At 32.7% G+C, this 25,680-nt stretch overlaps 1 protein-coding gene across 2 annotated transcripts; it reads right to left on the bottom strand.

Annotated features, from left to right (window-relative positions):
* Positions 1 to 30: 30 nt before the first annotated feature.
* LOC127091422 (myosin-15) lies at positions 31 to 21,898 on the bottom strand. 2 transcript variants are annotated; one of them, XM_051030055.1, is made up of 38 exons: positions 21,461 to 21,898; positions 21,201 to 21,347; positions 20,134 to 20,279; positions 19,870 to 20,026; positions 19,702 to 19,760; positions 18,629 to 18,785; positions 18,319 to 18,468; positions 18,069 to 18,205; positions 17,510 to 17,656; positions 17,153 to 17,254; positions 16,697 to 16,754; positions 16,480 to 16,581; positions 15,832 to 15,869; positions 15,615 to 15,741; positions 15,354 to 15,527; positions 15,062 to 15,193; positions 14,471 to 14,580; positions 13,448 to 13,508; positions 13,154 to 13,331; positions 12,140 to 12,345; positions 11,762 to 11,881; positions 11,578 to 11,676; positions 10,893 to 11,114; positions 10,341 to 10,480; positions 10,002 to 10,113; positions 8,821 to 8,868; positions 8,646 to 8,735; positions 6,881 to 7,051; positions 6,528 to 6,680; positions 4,074 to 4,250; positions 2,997 to 3,134; positions 1,980 to 2,050; positions 1,756 to 1,855; positions 1,617 to 1,673; positions 1,468 to 1,524; positions 821 to 901; positions 652 to 734; positions 31 to 536 (listed from the first exon to the last, which is right to left on the bottom strand). In XM_051030055.1, exons 1-38 carry the CDS (start codon positions 21,578 to 21,580, stop codon positions 413 to 415), a joined length of 4,551 nt encoding a protein of 1,516 aa, XP_050886012.1. In that variant the 5' UTR covers positions 21,581 to 21,898; the 3' UTR covers positions 31 to 412. The 2 variants fall into 2 exon arrangements, with proteins under 2 accessions (XP_050886012.1, XP_050886013.1); XM_051030056.1 differs by lacking the exon at positions 21,461 to 21,898 and having other exon boundaries at positions 19,870 to 20,009.
* Between the last annotated feature and the right edge of the window lie 3,782 nt (positions 21,899 to 25,680).

A 25,680-nucleotide genomic window follows, 5' to 3' on the forward strand; every position in this document is an offset into this window, starting at 1 on the left:
AAAAAAATATTCAACATTAACTACAAACTCTAAAATCAATAATTTCAACTTTGCCCGAGTGAAATTCAGTAAAAATAGTATTTACATCAATGAATGAAATTTCATCTCTACTAGTTACAACTGCATTACCTATGTACAATAAGAACTGAAAAAACTGATATAAATACACCAAAGATGTCAAGCTTTACACTGTCTTCTATACTTAGATTTCTGGATTATGCCGGTTAAACTTATAATTTATAGGTAAATTACAAACAAACCAAGATCATCACTTTTCTACCTTTGACAGCATGAATGGAACGTGCTCATAATCATAGCAGCAAATCCAGAGTTGAAGTATGAATCTAAATGTCAAGCTTCAGCGACGTGACGACCAAGAAATTGTAGGTCAACTACTTCTGATCTTGACTAACTACTCCTGTTTTGAATTAAGAAACTGTGCACAAGAATAATCCGACACGAATAATGGGAGATCAATCTCGTCCAAATCTATAGGAGGGATTGCGGTATCTACATCTTCCGCAGAGAAAGGAATGCTGCAACAAGAATCAATGCATATTGTTATTATCAGCAATCAGAGGGCAAATATTCACATTGATTGGTACACCTGCAATCAAGTTATAAGAATTTGGATGGGAAAAAGTGTTGTACCTCAGATCATCATCCAATAGGAAAGAATTTGAGGTCATATTATGATTGTCCTTGTTAACCATTTCCCGCATTACACTAACTACCTGTTCACCACATATGGTTTAGAACTCGAAAAAACTACCATTGTAATTGCATTCTCAAACCTGAGTCAATTAAAAACACAACTTGCCTCATTGGACACACTCTGAGTTCCATACTTGTCATCCCAGTACATAGTACTGATACGATAAATTTGTCTGACAGTCAGCGCCTGTTGAAAGAAAAACTTTAAGTCTTCTTTCCTTTCTTATATGCTCAGACAAATGGTATATCATGAATATCGAAAATACAATGCTGAGTAACATAACTATTTTCTTTGGAGGACAACCAAAATCCATGCTAAACAAAATGCAAGTAACATCAAACATACACTATAAGAGAGGTAACACATGGAGTAAAGGGAAGATCTCCATAGTGAATCTGAACAATCATATATGACACTGGTAACATATTAACTACATATATATTATATACAAAATCTAGAATCAAACATTCATGGCCCATGATTCAGGCAGTTTAATGCATGCCAGTATGACATTTCATTCTATTATTATCTCAGAATTTGGATGGGTCTAACTCATCCCTACAAAACCGGCTTGTAAGGTGAGGATTGCCCCCACTTATAAACACAACGCAGGCCATATCTCTAAGCAATGTGGGACTAAATCCACCCCTTCAAAGCTAACACAATGAAGGTGTTAGGGGCTGCAATGAGGCAAGCCAAAGTGCCGCAATTAAGGCGGAAAGTCCAACATAATATAATAACAATAATCATACCGGACAAAGATCCTGTCGAATTTCTTCCAATGATTTTTTCCTCTTCTGATGTATTACCTGTACGTTCAAACAAAGGAAAACATAATTAGGAGATAGCAACTTTGTTTGACACTACTAGTTGTTCAACCAAAAAAAGGCAGTATTTATACCAAGAACCCAACAGCTTGCCTTATATAATTCAGTTCATGCCAAGCCGTTCCTGCATACTACATTTCACAAGCACTTAGTCAAACCCATAAAATGCAAAAAAAAAAAAAACATGAAGAAACATTAGCAAGCTCAGTTTACCATCTCCTTTGCATTGGCTATCCATTTCTCTAGTTCTGCGAGACCAGATTTCATATATTCACCATTGGAGAATGTGCAACATTCACGACGTAAAAGAAGACTACAAAAAACGATGAGAAGATTAAACTAAAATTGAAAACTAAACATATGGAAATCAACTATACAACAAAGTAAATTGATGATTTGTAGCCAAAAAATCCATCCATGTAATCTTGGCATTTTACCTGTTGAAGAGTGTGATATTGATGAAGGAAAAAACTTGGGTAACTAGTTTACGAATGAAGAAGGGTGGCACCTGAACATGTACAATTTTTGGTAAGAAAACAAGGGTGAAAAATAGATCACGGTTAATGGTTGAATTTGTAAATCCACAGTCGATAAATTATCATTGTTTATTTGATCTCCAAAATTAATGATTACTTTTACCAAATCATTCAAACTACAAGTAATAAAGAACAATGCCTCTGATCCCATAGACAGCAAAGAGGTATGCAATTTCATAGTTTACCACCTGAATAATACAATCTTAGGACATGAAAGTCCATCTTATTCATCGAAGCTTCAATTGAACAAGCAAGAAACCATTGTAATCACTCACTTTAAGCAAACAATTCGATTAACAAGTGTTCCAAACTTCCCATCATTTCATTCCATTCACCTTTCACTCCCTTTACTAGGATGCAGGAATCCACATGTCTTTCAAAAAAATATACCAGACAAGTATTTAAACAGGGTCGCTTTGATCTTACATGTTTGACCAAACTGAACTTGCAAATGGGTAATTCAGTGTGGAATTGGACCAGAAAACTTTGGGATTCCCTTTTAACAACATATAATGATTTCAGGTCCGATGGAGATGGTTAATTCAGTGTAGATTGGACCAGAAAAATCAAGAAAGTAAATTGCATTAAATATTTTACCTATGGAATGGCATCATATTATCGATGTGTCATAGGCTATTTTAATACTAGGTAAACTCGTATGAGTTTATGAGTCAAGTCTACGTAGGTTCCATGAGTTTAAATAGACTCTCGAGTTTGACAGCCTTGCATGAAAGGAAAAGTGGAAAGAAAGGTTTCCATGTCCAAAAAAGTATGAAGTGTGCACGATAAATATACAGTGAATTAAACGCTTGGTGTATGGATAAACAGATCACTAGATCATAATGAAAATGGACAAAAATATGTGAAGAGCTGATCAACCCAATAACAAAGAGAATATTGAAATATTCAGGAACATACATGATTTCCACGAAGTTTGCTCATTAGTGAATCCAAAAATTTGACAATATTGTCCCATTGACTACCAGATGATTGTTGAGAAAGCCCAACAGGAGATCTAGATGATTTTCCACCATGCACTCTTCCTGCTTTGGGTGTCTAACAAGACAGGTATATAATGAATTAGAAATAATGCTTATGCCAATGCACAAAGGTAAAAAACAAATAAAAAAATTTAATTTTTAAATGTAAATTATCGAAACAGGGTATAGAATCTTAAAGTTAACATAACTGCCAGTTATTTACATTTTATGGTACTTATGGATTGAATTTACGTAATTAGGGTAGTTGTAAATGGATCTATATGTATATAATATCCTCTAGTGTGTAATTCAAACATGCAGATTCTCCAATACTCCCTCCGTACCAATTTATAAGCAAAAGATGAATACTTCACACTTATTAAGGAAGTTTAAATTTGTGTCTTTTTTGAAATATGTTTTATGGGAAGATGTAAAAACAATTTTGATTGGTTGTTGTTTATAGAAAAAATGAGAGAGAAACCAAATTAAATGCAATTTGCATTTAATTTTGGTTTGGAAAAGATGAATTTTTTAAAATAAAACTAATGTTTTTTCCTTATAATTTGTTACAGGCAAAATGAGTGTTTTTTGCTTATAAATTGATACGGAGGGAGTAAGTTATACCCGCTTTCCTCTTTCAAAACACCTCATTGTGAAACTAAAGTTCAACTCATGCAACATCCACCTTATAACAATGTTCCATGGAAGAAATTGTTTTATTGAAAGTATGTGCTACACTGATATTAATACATTCAATAAAAGTCAAAGCAATTCAAACTGGTTTTGGAAATAGTGGATTAAGTCTGACTTAATTAATCCCTCTCAGCGTAAAAACAGAATAGTATTTTAGAAATTCCACCTAAGACTGATTCACTTCAAGATAGGTCTTCCCTTGTGCATTATAATCTCGTGATTACAATGGAGCCAAGAAGTGAACCACAGTTTGAGCAATTGACATGGTAAGTTAGCAACAAATAACATCTCCGGAGTATCAACTAGGAGTACAAAATGTTACCTGAATACATAGTTGCAGAAGTGGAGAAAGTTCTTTTTTCAAATTATCGCGTAGAAGCCCAAAAATTTTCTCAACACATGCAGTTAGTTGTTGCTTGAAAAGTATAGCTGGATATCTTGCCTCCACATGAGACATACCATCATCATATCCAATAAACTTAAATGGAGATTTTGGTCCCTGAAAGTAATACCAAGACTACAATTAGGAGGAAGATATAATACATGGAGGGGAAACCAATGTCTCGGCCAATGTAAATCTATAAAAGTATATTCAAAAAATAAACTCCGAAAACACAAATAAATCAATACACCTAACAATGTGGTAGATACATTTAAGGAGACCTCAAAAATGATCTGTATTGCTAAAAGTGACCTCCACTATCTTTGTCGCTGATTTCTTTGCGTAGAAAAACAGAGAAATAAATATGATTGTTCTCCACTTTTTTCAACATCGAAAACTGGAGAACATACCATACCTTAATTCTTCCTGTTAGGGTATCATGGGTCCATTATGTGTGTTAGAAATGATTTATGTAAGTAATTGTGGTTGATGGTATCATATAAATATAATAAACAGGGTAGCATTAATATATATATCCACTAGTATTTAGCCGTTTTTCTCTCTGAACATGGAATCAAAGCACAGCTCAGATCTGTTATTGGATCAATCACTAGTATTTAGCCAGGCTCTAGAATCTAGATGACTAGTCCTAGGCACATGGGATGTTATTATACAGTCGTCCACATTTGTTCACACTCCATATGTCCAATCCTAAGTGCAGGCTACCCGCATTTGTCCATGCTTCATGTGCAATCCTGGCCATGATCCCATGAGGAGGTATGTTGAGATCCCAGATCGACTAGAGATATGACCAAAGTATTTTTTTTATAAGACTCGGACAATCATCACTTTGTGAACTAGCTTCTGGGGATGAGTTAAGCCTAAGTCTCTGTTGAATATGTATTTGAGTTGTTGGAGTTTGTTTGAAGTCTCACATTGCTTAAGTTCCCGGTTGTTGAATTTATAAATATGTGAGGGCAACTTCACCCTTTGAGCTAACTTTTGGGGTTGAGATCCAAGCATATTTAACATGATATCAGAGTCGGACTAAGGACTAAAATGTGGGCAGCTGACTCAGACCCACGTTAGACGTGAGGGTGGGTGTTGAATATGTATTTGAGTTGTTGGAGTTTGTTTGAAGTCTCACGTTGCTTAAGTTCCCTGTTGTTGAATGTATAAATATATGAGGGCAACCTCACCCTTTGAGCTAGTTTGAGCTAATTTTTGGGGTTGAGATCCACATTACATTTGTGCATCTATCACCAAACACTAGACAAGATTATTTGTGTTACAATTCAACTACTTGTATTGAACTGTTTTACTTTACTTGTCCCCAAAGGCAAAGTATAACTATTTGTATTGTAATTTTATACTTTTCTTACTCCCAAACGTGCATCAAATGCATTCATTGTAATTTAATACTTCTCTTACTATCAAAAGTGCACCAAATGCATTTATACAGTTTTCTATAGATAGTAAACAAACACAAATGATTAGTGTGGATATACGCAGTCATACCTCTGCAAACAGAGAGGCTATTTTTAGGATTTTAACATGTGTGACCTCGTGGTCACAAGGCAACAACCTTACTGTTGCACCAAGGCTCATCCTCTGACGGCCAATTCATCTAAAAATCCATACATAAGTGTTAAGAGTAGAATTGTGATTAGGCCTAACTCAACCTTACAAAAGTAAGTTTGGGGTATTTTAGGGTTTTTGGGTGGAAAACAGGGTTTAAAGAAGAATATGTGCCTCTTGCTCATTTCTGAATGGCAACCCCATCTCTCTGTTATTGCATAGCCCCATTTGACCCATTACTCTGAGGAATTTATACCCATAAAATGGTGTTTTGCGGTTAGCACTTGACGTTTGCTTGCAAACGCACTCTCCATCGTAAACTCCACGCAAGTGCCTGTTGTTTTTCTTTTTCTTCTCACTGTCCAGCAGGATGCTATTATTCTCTCATTGTCCTCCACTTTCTCTTTTCCTTTGTGGTCTGTTGTTTCTGACTTTTTGTTCAATTGTTTTCTCTCTATAGTAAGTTCTGTTATTTTTGTTTCTTTTCTTGGCCATGTTACTCTTCCATGTGTTTTTGCTGAGTTGTGTTCAGATTCTACCTTATCATGTGTTCACGAAACCAAATACTTAAAAAAAGTCAAACAAGACTTGCATATATTGTTCCAAGTTGAACGTCAGGTGTCTTACAGTTCATCAATTTTACTAGGCCATTTTTTATCAATTGATAACAGCCTTCATTTTAGACAGAACTAAATGCAACATAGATTAAGCTGATTATCAACTGCATACTCACATATACTACTAACATAATGGAACTATCGATACACACACAAATTCACACACGTGATAATGCAAGTGTTCAAATAGATAACTCACATGCCCAGTTCTGCCGGTCAAGCCAGATGATCCAGTATAACGTTGAGCATTGGCAGTTAAAAAGCCATTTGAACGTAAGTTTCTCTGTAAGAGGCATAGAAGAGCAGAAGTATTCGACAACCAATATGGCCAGACAATGTCATCTTCCCTAACCTGAAGCAGATTAACTCCAATGAATAAATCTCAAAATTATACGAACATCCTACTATTCACTTAGATACAGAACTATATAAGATAAACTTTGCCAAAGAAAATTGTCAAAACTCAATTATAATTTTAAATTATAAATATAATACAAGCAACAACAATAATAATAAAAAGTAGAGGTTTAAAACTGAGAGCATGACATTTACCTTTAGAACGTCATTTATGCCTTCAATAATGTAATCGAAAATGGCTGTGCGCTCAGATTCAAAAGCATGCCACTGAAGAAGACATTTGTATATGATACGAGCTGCAATAGGTTTACCATTTTTGAATCCCAAATTCTCTTTGATGCACCTAGAGAGGAATTCATAATTGTCCTGCAAAACATATGATGACTATCAGCTTAGAGTGTATCATTACATGGCAAAATGACAGGATACAGGCAATCCTAGCTTCTGGTTAATAAAATAAGTTTGTTGCATTTTGAAGTTAATAAAGACTTGTATCCTTGCTTTGGATCAAATGTTGACTATATTCTCCTGTTCATACACAAGTCAATGGACTTCAATCATTTTTTCGAACATAGATAACATGCCCCAGCCATGATTTTGTTAAAATGATGGCAGGAACACAGTATATTTAACGACAAACGATATATCTTCATACACAACCCTGAACCACAGTCATTTTGTGAAGTTGGATGAGTCTAAATTCTTTTGGATGTGGTATCCACATCCATCACATTGACAGTTTCTGCTCCTCTTCAATTACAACGACTATGCATTACCATAAGGTTTCAGACTTCAGGGTTGTGAAAAGTACTGTTGTAGAGTGAACGCACACCACCGGCTCTTTTATTAGATTACGTTTCACCAGGCGTTGTCAATCACATATTGCGGAAAATATTGGTTAGTCAGATTCCACTATGTTCCATTATTTCACAACACTGTTTACTAAATAAAGTATTGCAGAACAATATCGGATTTGTTCAAAATTCTGCTATGCTATAGCACTATAGTTCCAACATTGCCGCTATTTGACAGCATTGGCTTCAGTTAGCAGTTATAACTGTTTTGCTCGTTAGCTAGTTTCAGGTGTGGCCCTTCACCCACTATATAAGTAGGTTCTCTTGTATTCTACAAATTTCAATATTTTTTTAGTTAAAAGACTTCTGTCTGAAGAGAACGGAAAAAATTGTCCTTTGCATCAATTTTGTGGGAAAAAAAGGAACTCCTTCCTAAAAAACTACAAAGTTGGGAATTCTACAAGTTTCAATCATTCAATGCAGAACTATTATTTCTCCTTCTTACTTTTCTCAGACTTCCTTTATTCTCATGGTATCAAGAGCTTGTAGTTCTAACCATAGGCTTCTACTACAATAAATTTTGGAGAAATCTCATAGTTTTCAATGAAATCATATTTCCTTGTTACAATCAATTTCCAATTATTCCTACAATGAAATCATAGCTTTCAGGTTAGCTCTCAAAATTCTGCAATTTCCTCTAGCGTATTCAACATTCCCAATGTCTCCCCTGAAATTCCAAACATTCAATGTTGTATCATATCCCTACTTCATCCCAAGTTAATCATCCTCATAATGTGCATCCCATACCAACTAGATCAAAATCAGGGATAGTCAAACCAAGACTAATGCCAACTGTGCTTCCAACACAATCTGAGGCAATCAGATGTTAGTAATGTATTTCTAAATAGTCTTTTGATTCAAGAAATCTACATGTAACATCCTACTGGTCTTCAATCATGAAGATAAAAAATTCTATTGCTTTTGTTCCCCTATATTTCTATCATTTCAAAACTTCATAATAAATTTAAATATTTGGCTCCAAAAACAAAGCTGGTGATATTAAAAAATCGGTTATCCTTTAAAGTTTTGCTGGAATGGAACATGGACTGGAGAGGGTACCGAAACCAGATATGTACAATTTAAGACAGAAGTGAAATGAGATCCACCTGGTGCCTTTCTGCTGTTGACTTCGATCGATGAGAGTCTGACATGGCTAGCGTAAAAGGGACAGCAAGTTTTGTGGGCGTGGGTGTCTCCTGCATCAAATCAGAGCACAGGAAAATTATTGTAATCGTGTTTAGCAATTATTTTCATGAGGAAAACAATAAAGTAGAAACTTACAAATACGGGCTTTCGCTCAGTGCGGGAGGCTATTGGAGTTGAGTATTTCTGTAGCAGAAAGAAAAGTAAAGTAACTAATAACATCACTACAATGCAATTGTAAACATAAGGAAGACACAGTTGTTAAAGACCTTATTTGTATGGGAACATGAAATGCAATATTGAAACTTCAGAATCTATAATTATTATTAGGGAAATGCTAACAAGTGCCCCAAGGGCCTGGGGCACTCTTTAAGGGCTTAAGAAAGTAAGTTCTTTTAGAAATGTGTGTATTCAATGCATTGGAAATTGAAATAATTGACTTTTCTGAATAATATTTTCTTTATTTAAAAACCTTAAAGAGTGCCCCCGGGGCACTCGTTAGCATGAGATTATTATTATTATTATTATTATTATTATTATTATTATTATTATTATTATTATTATTATTATTATTATTATTATTATTATTATTATTATTATTATTATTATTATTATTATTATTATTATTATTATTATTATTATTATTATTATTATTATTATTATTATTATTATTATTATTATTATTATTATTATTATTATTATTATTATTATTATTATTATTATTATTATTATTATTATTATTATTATTATTATTATTATTATTATTATTATTATTATTATTATTATTATTATTATTATTATTATTATTATTATTATTATTATTATTATTATTATTATTATTATTATTATTATTATTATTATTATTATTATTATTATTATTATTATTATTATTATTATTATTATTATTATTATTATTATTATTATTATTATTATTATTATTATTATTATTATTATTATTATTATTATTATTATTATTATTATTATTATTATTATTATTATTATTATTATTATTATTATTATTATTATTTCATATTTGCAGAATACAATAGATTCAACTCTATTTATAGAGTTGTAGTTAGGCTAAACTAACTTCTAACTAACTCCCTTAAATCAAGGAAACAGTTCCTGAACTCAAGGAGAGCTGTTATAACAATATCTAACTGCATACTGCTAGAACATAAACTTACAGCATGCTGTTATAACAGAAACTAACTGCATGCCAGCTAGCATATGCGCCAGCTGGCAAGCCTTAACTAAAAGTATCTCTAACACGCAAAGATGACAAATTAATACACATTCTTGTCAATGAAGCAACTTACTTCTGAAAAAGACTTTGCAAGACCTAAGCGGTTACTCTTACGAGGAGCACTTAAGGCTTTTTGACGAAGCAAGTGATTTTCATTCTCCGAACTTAATAGCTTTTCCTCAAGGCTACAATATATAAGTATAAGAAAGATTAATTATAAAATTAAAATAAAAACAGAAAATAATTTTAAATTAGAAAGACAAATCATAAAAATTATAGCAAAGCTAAAATACAACCCTAACAAGCACAAACAACAAAGAGCAGAGAATGAGGTTACAGAAAAATACATGTAACACCATTAAGTGACTCAATCATTTCTGTAAGGGAGAAAAAAGGGGAACAGATAAAGCACCTTTTTACATTTTGCTCGAGCTGAGAGCACTTCTGTTCAAATTCCCTCAATTTCTCAATGGTTTTGTCTTGGCCTTTTTGAGCATTTATATGCTCGGCCTCTAAAGATGTGCACTTCTTCTCAAAGGCATCCAGTGAAACCTGGAAATATAAGACAAAGGAAAACAATGTATAAATTCAGAAAAGAAAATAAACAAATAAATCAGTAACTAAGACTGTGTTTGCATTGGCTCATGAAAACCTTATTTGGATTTATCTGTTGGCGTAAGCACTTATCAACATGTTTGGAAGAGCTTATTAAAACATCTTATGACAATGCCTCTAAGTTGTTTTCATCTTATTCCAATAAATCTCTCTCGGATAATTTATGAAAATAAAAAGGTAAGTTTATATCATAACACAATCAGGAATGTGAAATAGTTCGTAACATTGTGCAGTACTTCAATTTTTACACCATGCCATAAAATCAAGATCCAAAATCATTCCAATGGATTAATAGGTGAGAATGAAAAATTTATCAATCATGAAAACACTCAAGCAACTAATGAAGCACCTTTAGCATAGCATTTTCCGTTCGTAATTCATGCACTGTAACTAGCTCTCTCTTTAATGCAGATTTCTCTTTGGCTGACAATTCCAATTGATTTTGCAGAACAGCATTCTTGTTACACTCATTAATTGAAGCCAGTTTGGCCGTATCTAATTCAAGATTCAGAGCTTCTAACATTTTTCGAAGCGAGGAAATCTCTCTTTGCTTGGCCTCTTCATTAGAAACCTGCACAACAACGCAAAATCATGATAAAGAATTCTATATACCAACCTGTATTAAAGTTATGAAACTTTTTTAAGATCAAACTCAACATCACAAATGCCTCTGCACCAGCTAATTAACTGATGGACAGGTCTAACACTGTTAAATTTTACAAAAGTAGGTAATAAATAACTTGAAATATGAATTTTTTTAAGAAAATGGTAATGGTGCATATTCGCATAAGATGAAATTGTTATACTAAATAACCTCATGTCACCATCTTGTCATTTAAATCATTTGAGACCCATGGTAAAAATTAAAAATGCTAGCACAGCAAGTGCTAAACGTATAAGAGAATGTTGAAGTGAAGCAGCAACAACAGATCACATCCCAAAACACATTTGACGCAGGAAGACTTTCTACCCAGAAGAATTAAAATGTACAAGTATGCAACCATCCATAACATCTTTTACTCTAAAAGCAATACCCTTATTTTCTTTTCTAGATGCAAACGCCATGTGAGCTCTTCCATTTGCTTCTCAAGTTTAGTTTTAGCCAGACGGAGGGCCCCAGATTCATTAGCCTCCTAGAAAAAGTGAACATAGAAAAAAGATAAATAGAACAACTCATGTTACATTGGATCTCACACCAAATGAAGGGAGAAAACTCACTTGTTTAAGTCTACGAAACTCCCTTTTTGCTTGTCTACAGCGCCATAAACATTGTACTGCCACAATTGAAGTAAGATGTCGCTGGAAAGCCAATCTAACATTGTACATCCTCCAACAGGCCTATAGTAACAATGTTAAATATGATCAATAAAATAATATAAAAATCCCATCATCCACAAGTAACCAACCATAAATGGAAAGATATTGAAAGTCAATGCAATAGCAATTATATCCAACGCAATGAATGCATTGAGAACCATGATTAAAATTATAAATGCAAAATAAAATCAAAGTTCACTGAAGTGATTAACAAGAAAATGCCATGATCTTGACATTTTCAAAGTTCTACCATATACAACAATCTCATGATAAAATCACCTGAATAGATATAGCAGCTCTCCGTTCTTTTTCATGCAAGAATCTTTGAAGAGTAATAAAACCCCGAGCAATGGATTGAATGATAATGGAAGAGGAATATAGTTTCATATATGCATGCCTTGTTAGCCACATACGTATATTCTTTTGAATGGAGATAGCTGCTGCTGTTTCCCTTTTAACTGCATACATCTTTTGGGCAATGTATCCTACAATTACAAAAACTTATGAGGCCAGGCTCATGTGAATATAGAGCTAGCAATCCCTAATTAGGTATATTTTGAGTGCTCACAGAAACAAGGCATGATGAACTGACATGTTTCTGATCTTGTCATTATGGAAATAAGTTAATTCAGTTTAACCTTAACAACATTAATCCAAACCAAATTCAAAACTTCATCCCCACAATTTGTAATTAAAATTAATCATAAGGCCTCAAGACAGATGACCATGTGATAGGAGTATAAAAGGTAAGCCTATTATTTTTCCAAGAGCAGTGTAAAGTTGTAAGTTAAAAGGAGCATTGAAACAATTGCTGAAATTTATCCTCTAAGAAGGGAGATAACAAATTAAAGTCATGCAATCGACCTCTAGCTAATGCAGAGTAAGGCTGCATACAGTAGAGCGTGGTACGCCTGACCCTTCCTTGTTAGAGTTTGAGATTTGAAAGGAAACGAGGGATAGTGAAAAAAAGTGAGAGAATGATACTGAGTTTTCAGTTTTAGTATGTTGTATTTTAGAATCATATTGAATTGATATTACAGTGCTGTATTTATAGTATAACAAGCCGTAACTAATTCTTAAGTGAATGAGCTGTACTAACTACCTAAAACAGAATTCTAACTGAATTCTGAATGGGAGAGGGTTAGAGTGTTGGGCTTGAGCCCAACTCTGATTACAAGGAAGTGTTATATTATACTGCTAATATTCTTTGAATCCCATCATGGCAGGAACAATATATCAGTAAGCCCCTCTCGTTAGACAGTCAAAATATAACAAAAATTTAAGAAAACTAACCCCTGCAGCATGCCTGAAGAGAAACTGCAGCTGCTCTTACTGAAATGAAATGCTTGTGTGTAATAAATGTCTTCAGTTGGCGCTGAATATGCTTAGCAGCGTTGTCCAAAACTTCAGCACGCTTGGAGTCCAAAACACCAATTTGACCAGCCCTGAGAAATACTTTGGTCTTGCCCAACTGACCATGAAAGAAAAACAAAACAAGGAATATAATCACTAAAGATGCACTCGCACTTCTATATTCCTAGTTTGTGTATGAAAAACAGCTTCATGTATGGTTCATAAAGAGCATACCTGAAAATTCCCAAGCTTGAGCTTATGTAAAATTTTCTCGGTTGCAGCTTTATCATCATAACTATTAAAGCAAACAGTGCATTTTTTATCAAATAAAAAGCTCATACTGTTGCATATATTCGTTAAAGAAAAAGAAGTTGTCGTCAATGAGAAGATAATGCAATCCATGCCCTAAAATGATTAAATTGTCCCAGTAACCATGATTCTCTGTTACAAAGATTAATATTTTAATGATAAATTAAAATAAGCAAATGTACAACCAACTTGAATATTCTGTCCCTCTCTTTTTTTTTGTTCAGCTAATTACAACCACCAAAAAAATTACATTAATGGTAATCAATTTTTAAAATCAGAATAAATTGGCAAGATCATATCTAGAGTGAACCAGTAAAGATTTATGATCCTTTAGAACTACTTTTTGTCAAATTGGTTAATAAATGTAAGCCATCTAAATCGGACTATGTTAGCAACCTGGTAGAAAATATATCGAACAATTTCCCTAATTACGGGAAAGAACATGCAGAAGAATCTCAAAGGTATGCATGGCTCCTTCTCAACCTTTCCCATTGTTTGTAGGAAACATGTCTTTTAAATATGTTAGCCCAACAAAACACACCTTACAAACTATGGGAAAGATTTCAAGTCCGGCTTACTTGTATCGAAAGTCAACGGCACCAGTGTGGTGAATAAGAAACGTTCCGTGCGGTACAAGAGTTTGTGGAAGTAAGAAGAGTTTTCACTTGAGGGGCAGCATTGTGGACTCACACTTGAGGGGGAGTGTTGAGAATGTATCAAGTGTGAGTAGTGTTGATAATAGTCCCACATTGGTTGGAAATGTGGAGACTTAAGCATTTATAAGTGAGAGAATTCACTCACCTATCACTTTAAGATTTTGGGTGAATATGTGTTGCTCTAAAAGAAGAAGTCTCACAATGTTCAACGCTCCCTTTTGAAAAACTCCCCCAACAGTATCGATATGTCAAAAAAAGTCCGTAATTTGAAAACTGCCTTAAAATAACTCACCTTCCATCAAAAAACTCAGGGCTTATTAATCCATAGCGATCAACAAACTCTGAATACGTTCTCCGGGTGGGGTAACCTGCCAAACTTATCCGAATAGCTTCAAGGACACCCTGAATAAAATAGAGATTATAAATAAAACTGAAATGAAATCTGCTAGAAAGTGAATTAAGAAGACAGCATGTGAATCATGGCTACTTTATTTGCATGAAAACTTGAATGAACCTACAAAATTGTTTTGGAATTTACGGGTTAAAAATGACAAATATAGGAATAGATGGGAAAATAAAATTATACTGGCACTGACGACCAAATTATATTAAAAGTTGTACTTGTACCACATCAAATCTTTGTCTGCAGAACGCAGCAGTGTTATAATTGGGTGAACAAAATTTCCATATAACTAATGTAATAATTAAGATAACAGCTAAGTAAACAAAGGTTACTAAATAACAATGTTAGCAATTAAGTTTCTCTGTTGGCAGCTTCAATTAAAGAGATCTATTGAATTAGGAGATGTGGGACCATTCTATATACAAATATTCTAACACTATGTATTTACAAATATTAACAAGATCTATATAAGCTACTAACCCCGCAGCGTAATTGATGTATAATGCTTGCATTCTCAAACATTTGTGGTTGGTTCAATGAATTTGGCTTCACGCATCGTATGTAATGAGGCTCTGTTGACTTGAGGGTCTCCATGAGTGCTTGAAGTTGTTGCTGGGAATACAGACAGACAGTAACCACCCCATCCCAAAATAATCAGCAACATAAAACTGATGTTGAAATAATTTAGTCATCTATAGTTTCTATACAATTTGATCATTGTAATGCATTTCCTAATCACCAGTACAATATGAAAGGTTGTAGATTCTCACACCTTAAATCTTGTAGCTACTGAAGAAAATTTGTACGATGATCTTGAAGATTCCTCTGGTAGCAAAGGGAAAAGACCGGACACAAAAGGGCAACTTGAAGAAGATAATAGATTACAATGTTCCACAACAATATAATCACGATTTTTGTCCAAAAAGGCATCTGTATGATATGTGACCTGCATGAAGCTCTCTTTAAAATTTGTAAAATTATATCACAAAATTGCATGTCAAAATTAAGAGAAAGTAAAGGAACGTATACTCACCTTTCCAGCATAATGAGAAACTATAAAATCTGTTTGTGAAAACTTTTCCTTTTCCAACCTAGGGTGAGACCGGAAATGCTGAAACAACTTAGTAGAGAATGTTTCATGTGTTGATTTTGGAAACATGCTGCAAGAAGAAGGAATGCATGAATAAGCTAAGCTTACAACAAGTATCAACAAATACACACCAATTAATATTAAAGAATTAAAATGATACCAAGCTTCATCCAACAGAGCAATGACACCAATGGGTTTCTGCAAAAGAAAGCAATAATAAGAAACCGAAAATTACAGTCATGCATATAAATTGAAATCAAGAGAAACCAATGACGTACACATTTGTAAGATTCATATCTTAGCAATGCACCCCTAACCTAAATGAAACTATATTGTTTTTTATCGTCATGATTATTGTTAGTAACTTATATGATATAACATCTCATAATATTTCAGAACATCTTGGTATATCTTCTATAATCAGTTTTTAATCTCAGAGTATCTTCTAGGATTAGTTTTCATATTTTTAGTTATTGTCATGATTTGTTTCCTGGTTTCTCTATTTATTTAGGATAAGTCTTGTACCTTTAAAAATAGGGATTAGTGTTTAGTCTTTTGCATCAAGTCAGTATCAACTTATCAAGTTATTATTAATAATATTAGAAGTTATTATCCATCTCTTCATTTTATCTAAAACCATAATTTCAAGAATTATGATTATATGAATCCTAGAATAAGCAGGTAATGCCTTTTTATTAGTATCAAATAATTTATTAAAACACAATTCAAGTACAAGGTGTCCATTATAATTTACAACCATGCGCCTAAAAGCCAAATAAAAATTGAAAATAAAACAATAAATATAAACCTTCTCGATCAAATCTAGAACATCTTGGTTGTCCACAAATTCAATGTAACTCCAGTTAATTTCTTCTTTGCCATACTCCTCTTGCTCCATTTTGAATACATGCTGGAAGAAATGACAAGACAGAAGTTACAGAAAATGAAAGGTGAAGAAACATCAGCATATCCAAGTTAAGACAACAAGGCGTTAACTTGGTAAATCCATATTAACATGTGGATACCTCATTAAAATGTTGCTGAAGCTTTTCATTTGCAAAATTGATACAGAATTGCTCAAAACTGTAGGAAGTGAATATTTTGGATTAAGCATAATAATCATAATGAAAAACATAACTAACATGAATAAATAACCATAGTAGATAAACCAAAATCTAATTATAGAAATGGAATACAAGCAAAAGTAACACATAGATCATAGATGATACTAAAGAAAAGACTGAGCATTGAGCATTTTCTACTAGTGAAAGTACAAGCCTACAATACATAAAGAAGAACACCCGAGAAGGGACTAGCACAGACAAAAAAAAAACGGCCTGCCTATGCATTGTTTTGTTCCATAATGTAAAATACGCAGTGAACTTACTTCTACTCTCCATAATTGACAAACGTGTTTACAAAAAAAAAAAATACATTGAAACCAGCTTTTGTGAACAACCAAAAAACTGAAACCAGCTTACCTATTATTCTTAAAGCACTCAAAACCATAAATATCCAAAACTCCAATTTGCATCTGGGAATTGATATCTTGTCCAACAGATCTATTGATCTTATCAACAAGCCTGTTAGAGCAGCAAAAGCAAATATAACTATTAGCCAACAATGCATAGTAAAAAGGGAAATGTTTTGGAAACACGGTAATGGCAACCAACACCGATATACTGTTTGTGCATTTTTATTATTTTTCGAACTGGCCACACACTCATACTCTCCGTATGTTATACGGTGTTTAGCTACCATGTCTCAAAACTGTGTTGCCATAGCACAGCTCTAAAAAAAATACATTTTTGCTAATTATACATTGACCACATATATACCAATCAAATAAACGAGCATAAACTGTTTTTGCCAAAGTATCCCGACCAGCAACTGCAGCATTACAATCAAGGGCCTTGATAATATTTCCTTCTCGAGTTTGTATTGATCGAGTACACAATGTTGCCAGCAGTAGGTCGACATCACACCTAGTGAAGTAAAAAAACTAAGTCATTAACTTTAGCAAAGGACAAGTCTATAATATTATGTCTAGCCATTACATCTAAAAGGAGAAACAACCAATAATCCTATTCATTAAGATTGTTATGTTTCTATGAAACAACAGAAACAGTAGGCATCGCCTGTTGACGAATAAGCTCAATACTAGTTAAGTATGCATCCACGTCACTTCTTAGTTGTCACTTCTTAGTTGTTTGTTGCTGCATATAGAACATTTTCTAGCCCCTTTCTTTTAGCAGATTTTAGTTGTATACGCTGTCTATATACTCTACAAGGTCAAACTAACAGAAAGTATGGCAGCAAATGCTGATGAGAGAAATGGTTAAAAATTACAGGTCACTTTAAGAAATTAAGATTCAAGACATAATATAAATTACATACATGAAAAGATCAGCAGCCGTCTCCATGTGAAATCTTGATTTTTCATCCTTTATTACTGATGAGTCGTGCTCTTTTCCAGGAGAAAATTCAACATTTCCCAAGTGCAAAATTGCAGCTAAGACACGAAATATGGCTTCCTGATGGGAGAAAGAAAGGAAAGCTATAACAGAGGGCCCCAAAAATAAACTACTCACTGAATGACTAAAACATGTAAGAAAGCAAGAGCACATTGATGAAAACAATATTACACCTGATCTTCGTGACTGATGCCAACAATATCCATTGCCCTCCTCGTCTTCATGTATTCTTCAGCATTGCTTACACCATTTAGTTCATAGACTTTACTTTGATTTAAATAGTGGAAATGACTTGGATGTCCTAATTTATACTCCTCTGCATCCTAAATGAGGCATTCCAATCACAAAGTGAAACAACTAATACTTAGACAATGACATTATGAAAACCATAACCTACACATGCACAATGCAAATTGTTGCATTATGCTGCAATGTAACCCCTAAAATAAAAATCAAATAAAAGCCTTCAAACAAATTGAATACCCTTTCAGAGGCGCATAACTGATAGAAGCAGTGATAATTTCTTTCTGGATCTGTTATCTGCACAACTCGTGATCTTTCTAATAAGTAAGTTCTGATTGCAGCACCGGATATTCTACCATTTCTATCAAACTGAATTTCAACAAACTTCCCAAAACGACTGCAGCCAAAAAAACATAATAATAGGCTATGAACAATTATAATTTCAATGTAAGAGTATTTGACACTCCTATACCATAAAAACAGTTTGCACAAAAAATATATCGCACAAAACAATCAGATGTGTGCCTATATTGGCTTTTGAATCTGAATCCCCTAAAATCTACAAAGGTGTGGTTTCTTACAAACTAGAAGAATGTTCTTCCCATATTGAAAATTTAAGCATCCATGGTACAGATAAAGGATTGCATATTATGCAAATATCTAAAAGAAAAACATTAAATAACAACTTGAGAACTCCTCTCCAATCAATCTTCTTTAATCATGATACTGGCTAAAAATTCAAGTTCACAAATAGAACGTGTATTCGAGACCTTCTTTCCATAAAAGTTCCCGTTAAAATTTGGGTTAGGCCCTAACTCAGTCCAACCAAACCAACTTGTAAAGTGAAAAATGTCTTATTTATAAGCATGTTTTCAAGTCATGTCTCTCTTCACACACCTCCATCACGCCTAGGACTAGAGATAATGGAGTGTGAGTGTGACCAAATGGTCCTCTAGCGATGACCAAAAGAATCTTGCATAGGCTCTGATATCAACTTAAAATTTGAGTTAGGTCGAACTCAATCTTACCAACCCAACTTGTAAAGTGGAGGATGCTTATAACTTATAAACACATTTTTATGTCATATCTCATTAAATATGAAACTTTAACAGTCCCATTACCACTTAGTATGCTTTCCATAGATACAAATGGTGGACTAGATATGATTATAGCCAAAACACTATGTATCAACTTTGAAAAAAAAATATTGGAAGAGCAAATGCATTGAAAATTGCAAAAGATAGAATCTATGAGAAAAGGCAAGTGGTAGAGTAAGAAACAAGATAAACAAACAAACAAAAAAACAAATTCACCTTGAATTGTCATTCCTAACAGTCCTTGCATTGCCAAATGCCTCTAAAAGTGGATTTGACTGAAACAAGTAAAAGTGAAATTAGCACCCCATATTGATGCTAAAAATTGAAACTTAGCACTAAGTTGGTGCCTAAACCCATGGTTGCTTGAGTTCAAGAATATCTTACTTCAAGAACTTGTTGTTCAACTGTTCTATCATCACCACAGGCACGACCACCAACAAAAGTAAGATATTGCATAATCAATTTTGTAGTCTCAGTTTTTCCAGCGCCACTTTCACCACTTACCAAGATAGATTGACTTTTACCTTCATTCATCATTGCTCTAAATCATAACCAATAAGGGCTCACTAATACGCAATATAAAATAGCAAACAGAAAATATCAATAAAAAATATAAATAGCACGCAAATGCATTTAATGCATACTAACCTATAAGATGCATCAGCAACAGCAAAAACATGTGGGCTAAGCTCACCCAATGGAGCTCCCTTATATTGCTCCATCATATGGTTATCATACAAATGAGGAAGCTTTGTGAAGGGATTAACGGCAATTAAAATGCTCCCTGTATATGTCTGTCGCAAAGACAAAATAAGTCAAGCAAAAGGCAGAAAATGACAATCCAGATAGAAAACAAAAACTGTTCATAATTTATATAAGCAGCAGCCACACATTAAAACCACGTGAAGTTCATAAAGTGAAATAGTCAAGAGGGGAAATTTAAAAGCTACTGCTTATATATTATTTTCTTTAATTAATTGATACATTTTTTTACTCAATTAATTGATGTTTTTTGCTTTTTGACTCAATTAATTGTTGCATTTGAAAACTATTCTTCTGTATGATCTTCCTAATCTTCAGTAACAAGCCTCATAAATGAAAAGTCATAAAACAATATCATACAGAAACTGCCAAGATAAGCACATACCAACTGTCGCACAATTAACATGGAAACTCGCAAACTAGGATTTCTACCTTAGAATCATCTACCTTTGGTAATTTTGTCTCTTTTTCTCTCTTAAATCAATCATTCTCTCTCATCTAAATAATATATTTAATACGAATTCGCCGAATAGTAAAGGTAGAGAATCAAAACGGTAGTTCACATCGAAAACGCCAGTTTCCAATAATAAAGAGCTACATTGAAAATTGCATACACATACACACCCATACATGAACTCATCTAAATAATTTATTTCATACCGAAGTCGCCGAACAGTAAAGGTAGAGAATCAAAACCGGTAGTTCACATCGAAAACGCCAATTTCCAATAATAAAGAGCTACATTGAAAATTACATACATATACACACTCATACATGAACTCATCTAAATAATCTATTTAATACCGAAGTCGCCAAATAGCAAAGGTAGAGTATTCAAACATAGTTTCCAATAATAAAGAGCTACATTGAAAATTATACCTATAAACACTCATACATGAACTAATAGCTAATCTCAATTGATCAATTAGGAATCAATTAACACACTCACTCACATAGATATCATTGAGCGCATATCTCCTGCGAATATTATACAACACTCCCGGTTCATTCAAGTAAGTCAACCTCGTCATATCTTCAAATCCTCCAATCTCTTCTTCATCCACATCCCTCTGACACAATTTCTCCGGAGAAACAAAAACCTACACCACCACACCTCAAAAAAACCAAAACTCAAAATCTCAACAATTACCACCAAAACAACAACCTATAACAAATTATCATCATAATCAAGCACTTGAGCAATAAAACTCACCTTCTTGCCGGAATCAGTTACAAGTTGAACAGAATTTCCATCGGAACCAACAACTTCAGCAGCTACCCAAGCCAATTCCTTGTCCGGGACCCAAACCATGGATCCCTTGCGCACATTCATGGTTGGTGAGAATTGTGAAACGAATTTGAAATTGAAATTGAAACCCTAAACAGATAGATGAAGAGTTGAAGTTTATAGTTCCCGCCCTGACAAGTGTGTTGTAGAGTTGAAATTGATTTGAAAGTAAAAGAAAAATCAAAAATGGCGATGTTCGGAATATTTATATCAGCAACACGTCACTCTGTGTCTGAGTTCGGTTTTCGACTTTTTCGCTTTTTTTCGTCTGATTTTCAAATTTTATTTTCTGTGTTATGTTTGTTTTTGTACCGTCCGAAATTCAGCAGCCATGGATTATATAAATCTTCAAAAAAAGAAAGAAACATTCAGCGGTATAATTCTCAGCTACCAAAAACAATTAATACAATATAATAAATTATTTTATAAAAATTTAAAAATATCTTAGTCCAGCCCAAAATGAATTGAAAATGATAATAAAATATTCAAAATTACAATACAAAATAGCTTATAAGCAAAATAAATATTTTTTTATTAAAGACAAATATTATACAATACTTGTGCAGTATATGCCAAAATAAAGAATAGAGATTACATAATCATCACTGAATTCTAACATGAGATTCCAACATTAAATAAAAAAACTAGCACTAAGCCTTGCCATGTTATATAAACAGATGTCGGTATTCAGATACTTTTTGTGTAGATGGCAAATTTTGGCACACACAAACAACGCCACGTCAGCATTTTATAATATTATTATTTTTGACATTTTATCATCGAAAAAAAGTTTATTATTACTTTGTCTTTCAAATCGGCAAGGAAGAATAAAATTTGAATTCTAAAACTAAACGTAGCTTTTTATTTTTATTTTCGGACAAAATACTTTTAAGAGACAATACACATTGAACAAAACATATTTTTAGTAAATACTAGAAGCCTTGCATCTGCACCAGTTAACGTGTTGTGATAATTGTTAAATTGTTAAGCTATTTGTACGGACTAACGTGGCCGTTAATGATTGTTAGTTGAATTGTAAAATTAAGTATTTATTACTTTGATTAAAAAGGATAAAAAATTACTTTTATATAAATGACGTAAATAACGTACACAAATATTTACAATGAAGTGAACAAAAATTAAGATAGAAATAAATGATATTTTGATAAAAGGTGTATATTAAAGATATGGATTTAATTGAATTACAATGACAGTATAAAAGAATTTTACACTAATCATAGTCGTTGGATATTGAAACAAGTTTGATTTTTATTTTAAAATCTATAAAGTAATGCAAATGGATGATGGTGATGAATCGATTGTATAAAATATTTTACATTGATAGTGGATAGTAATTAATCTCTAAAGATAAAACTTAAAAACATAAGTTGTTATAGATGACTTTTATATATATAACATTTGCTTTTTTTTAATTACATCAAATTTGAAATGGATTTTGTCTTTAGTATAGATGGATTGGATTCACAAAATTCATCTTGTTTTGTATATATTTTTAATAAAGATGTCAATACGGATCATCAGCATTGTTCCATCTAACTTGAAGACCGAGCGGTCCATCAAATAAAAATAGGTTGGATCTTCTAACAAATTTTTATAAAGTACTTTTAACAAATTTTACTTTAAAAAATATTTTATATATTCATAAATAAATATATAAAATAAAACCATCAAAATTTGTAATTATTAGAATTAATTAAAACTATCAAGAAATTTCATCTATAATAGAATCATCCACGAAGGTTTCAAAACTATGATTCAAGTATTAACCTTTAGTCAACCAAAATAAGTATTTTAAATATTTGATGATTAAGTTTAACGTCAAGCATCCAAAATAAATATTTTTAAGAACAAAAAAACTAAAATAAGTATTAAGTACAAAACCAAAGTTTAGTGATTCAAATTACATAATATTATCTAACAAAAAAAATAGTGAAGCATTCTAAATTATAATCTTCAAGATCAACAATATTAGATGCACCCTTAAAATAAATTGGACCCTTTTTTTCATCTACATTGTCATCGCCATTTCCATCTACATTATAAAATAATTAAATAAATTCAATGGTTAGTAAAATATATATTAAAAAAATAATAGATGATTATATTCATATTAAAAAAAATCATCATCACAGGCGTGCAGCAAATTGCAAGAACAAAGCAATGCTTTAATATTTTCAGATAATAGATGATTTCTATACTTGTTAAGCCCTCTATAACCAATACGAAAGGACGATCCTAATGCATCAATGATAATATGAATGCTTGACAAGTCCCGAGCCATTATTAAAAGCTCGTGAAATCTTTGTTTAGTGTTCTTCCACCATTGTAGTACATCCAAATGTTATGTGTAATCAAGATCCAACGTCTGCTCTTCCAAATACATGTCAACATGACTTTGACCATCTCTTTTAGTATAGTGTTGTCTACTAATGATAGCTCTAGAGAAGAGAAGTCATAACCAAAAGCTTGAGTTTTTCTGAAATTACAAGGTAAGGGTGGGAGTTTGGTTCAATAATTAGGATATGAATGAAAGGGTAGAGGAAGGTTTAATTATTTTTTGATTGATGATGAATGTTGATATTTGTTGAATGAAATTTATGTTCTAAAGTGTTAATGTATGTTTATCATTTATGATGTTTAAAATTCTTAGGAATTGATATAGTATATAATAGATCAATGATTATATGAACATAAGTAGTGATTGATATATGTATATTTATAACTAAATTTCAAATCATAAAATATTTTTGGTGATGATTTCATGGACGTTTTTGGGGTTGGAAAAGATGGAAATCGTGCTGAAAATTTCAGAAAAACAGCAACATTTTGGTAATGCTTTTGTGCACGATTTTGATCATAATTTTCAACTTGCAAATTATTTTGGGACAGGATTTGAAGCGTTGGATAGCTGAAATAAAGGAATTTAACTTTGTTTGAGATGTAAAATATTTTTGGTGATGATTTCATGGTCGCTTTTGGGATTGGAGGAGATGAAAATCGTGCTGAAAATTTCAAAAAACAACAATTTTTTGGTATTGCCTTAGTGCACGATTTTGATAATAATTTTTAACTCATAAATAATTTTGGGATAAGGTTCAAAGAATTGGATAGATGAAATAGAGTGTTATAATTTTTATTTAGGGGAAAAATCATTTTAATGGATTTATCAGAGGGTTACAGTAGGTGGAAGGAAGTGTAAAAATATGATGGATATGAATAAAGTTTGTATCGGTAATTTAATCGTTGTATCATGAATGATTGGTATGTGTATTAATGAAGTTAGTGGTAGTCCATAAGGATGGACTACGTATTAGATATGTGTATTGAGTTATCAATGGTGGACCATGATATATTATAATATTTACGTGTGTTAGAATGAATCATACCGAAGTTCGTAGTTGTATGATCGATTGTTGATCACGACATGAATAATGACAAGTGTGTCAGTTGCATTTTTTTCATTCCATGCATTCATAAATTATTAAGTTGGTGGAGATAAGTCTAAGTTCGAAGGGGAATGTTAAACTTATGCGAAACTTCGAAGGAGAAATTTGAGATTCCGAAGGGAGAATTGGGTTCGTAAGAAAAACCAAATGTTAAATTGGTACCACATGCATATGAGACGTTGTCATTGTCGTGAGTCACATAGCATGAATAAAGTATATGTGTGAAATATGAATATGTGTGATGATGGTGTTGTTGTATGTGATATTGATGATAATTTGGGTGTGAGAATGTGATAAGTTATTATGCATGATTATGTAGATGTTGTACTCTATTTTGCATTCTATATTGTTATTATTGAAATGAATTCTCATCCCTTCTGTTTGAATGTTGCCTTTACATGGGCATCATGCAGATACTAAAGAGTAGAGACGCTGTTGTGAGTGGAAGTTAGCTCCTTGAGCTATTTCTTTTAGGTTATCCGTGTTAGTTTTGGTTGTGCTCTGATATGTAACACTAGGGAGAGAATTATTTATTTTGTGTTGAAATTTCCTAAGAGGTCGTGCATGCTCTCGTGTTTATTTTATGTTTTAGTGTGACAGCACTTGGAGAAGACTCATGAGTCGGTGCTTTTAATTTTGTTATGAAAATTAAATTGAGATTTTAAATTGATATGTTTT

This window comes from Lathyrus oleraceus, chromosome 6 (assembly GCF_024323335.1).
Source record: "Lathyrus oleraceus cultivar Zhongwan6 chromosome 6, CAAS_Psat_ZW6_1.0, whole genome shotgun sequence".
Taxonomy (NCBI): Eukaryota; Viridiplantae; Streptophyta; class Magnoliopsida; order Fabales; family Fabaceae; genus Lathyrus; species Lathyrus oleraceus.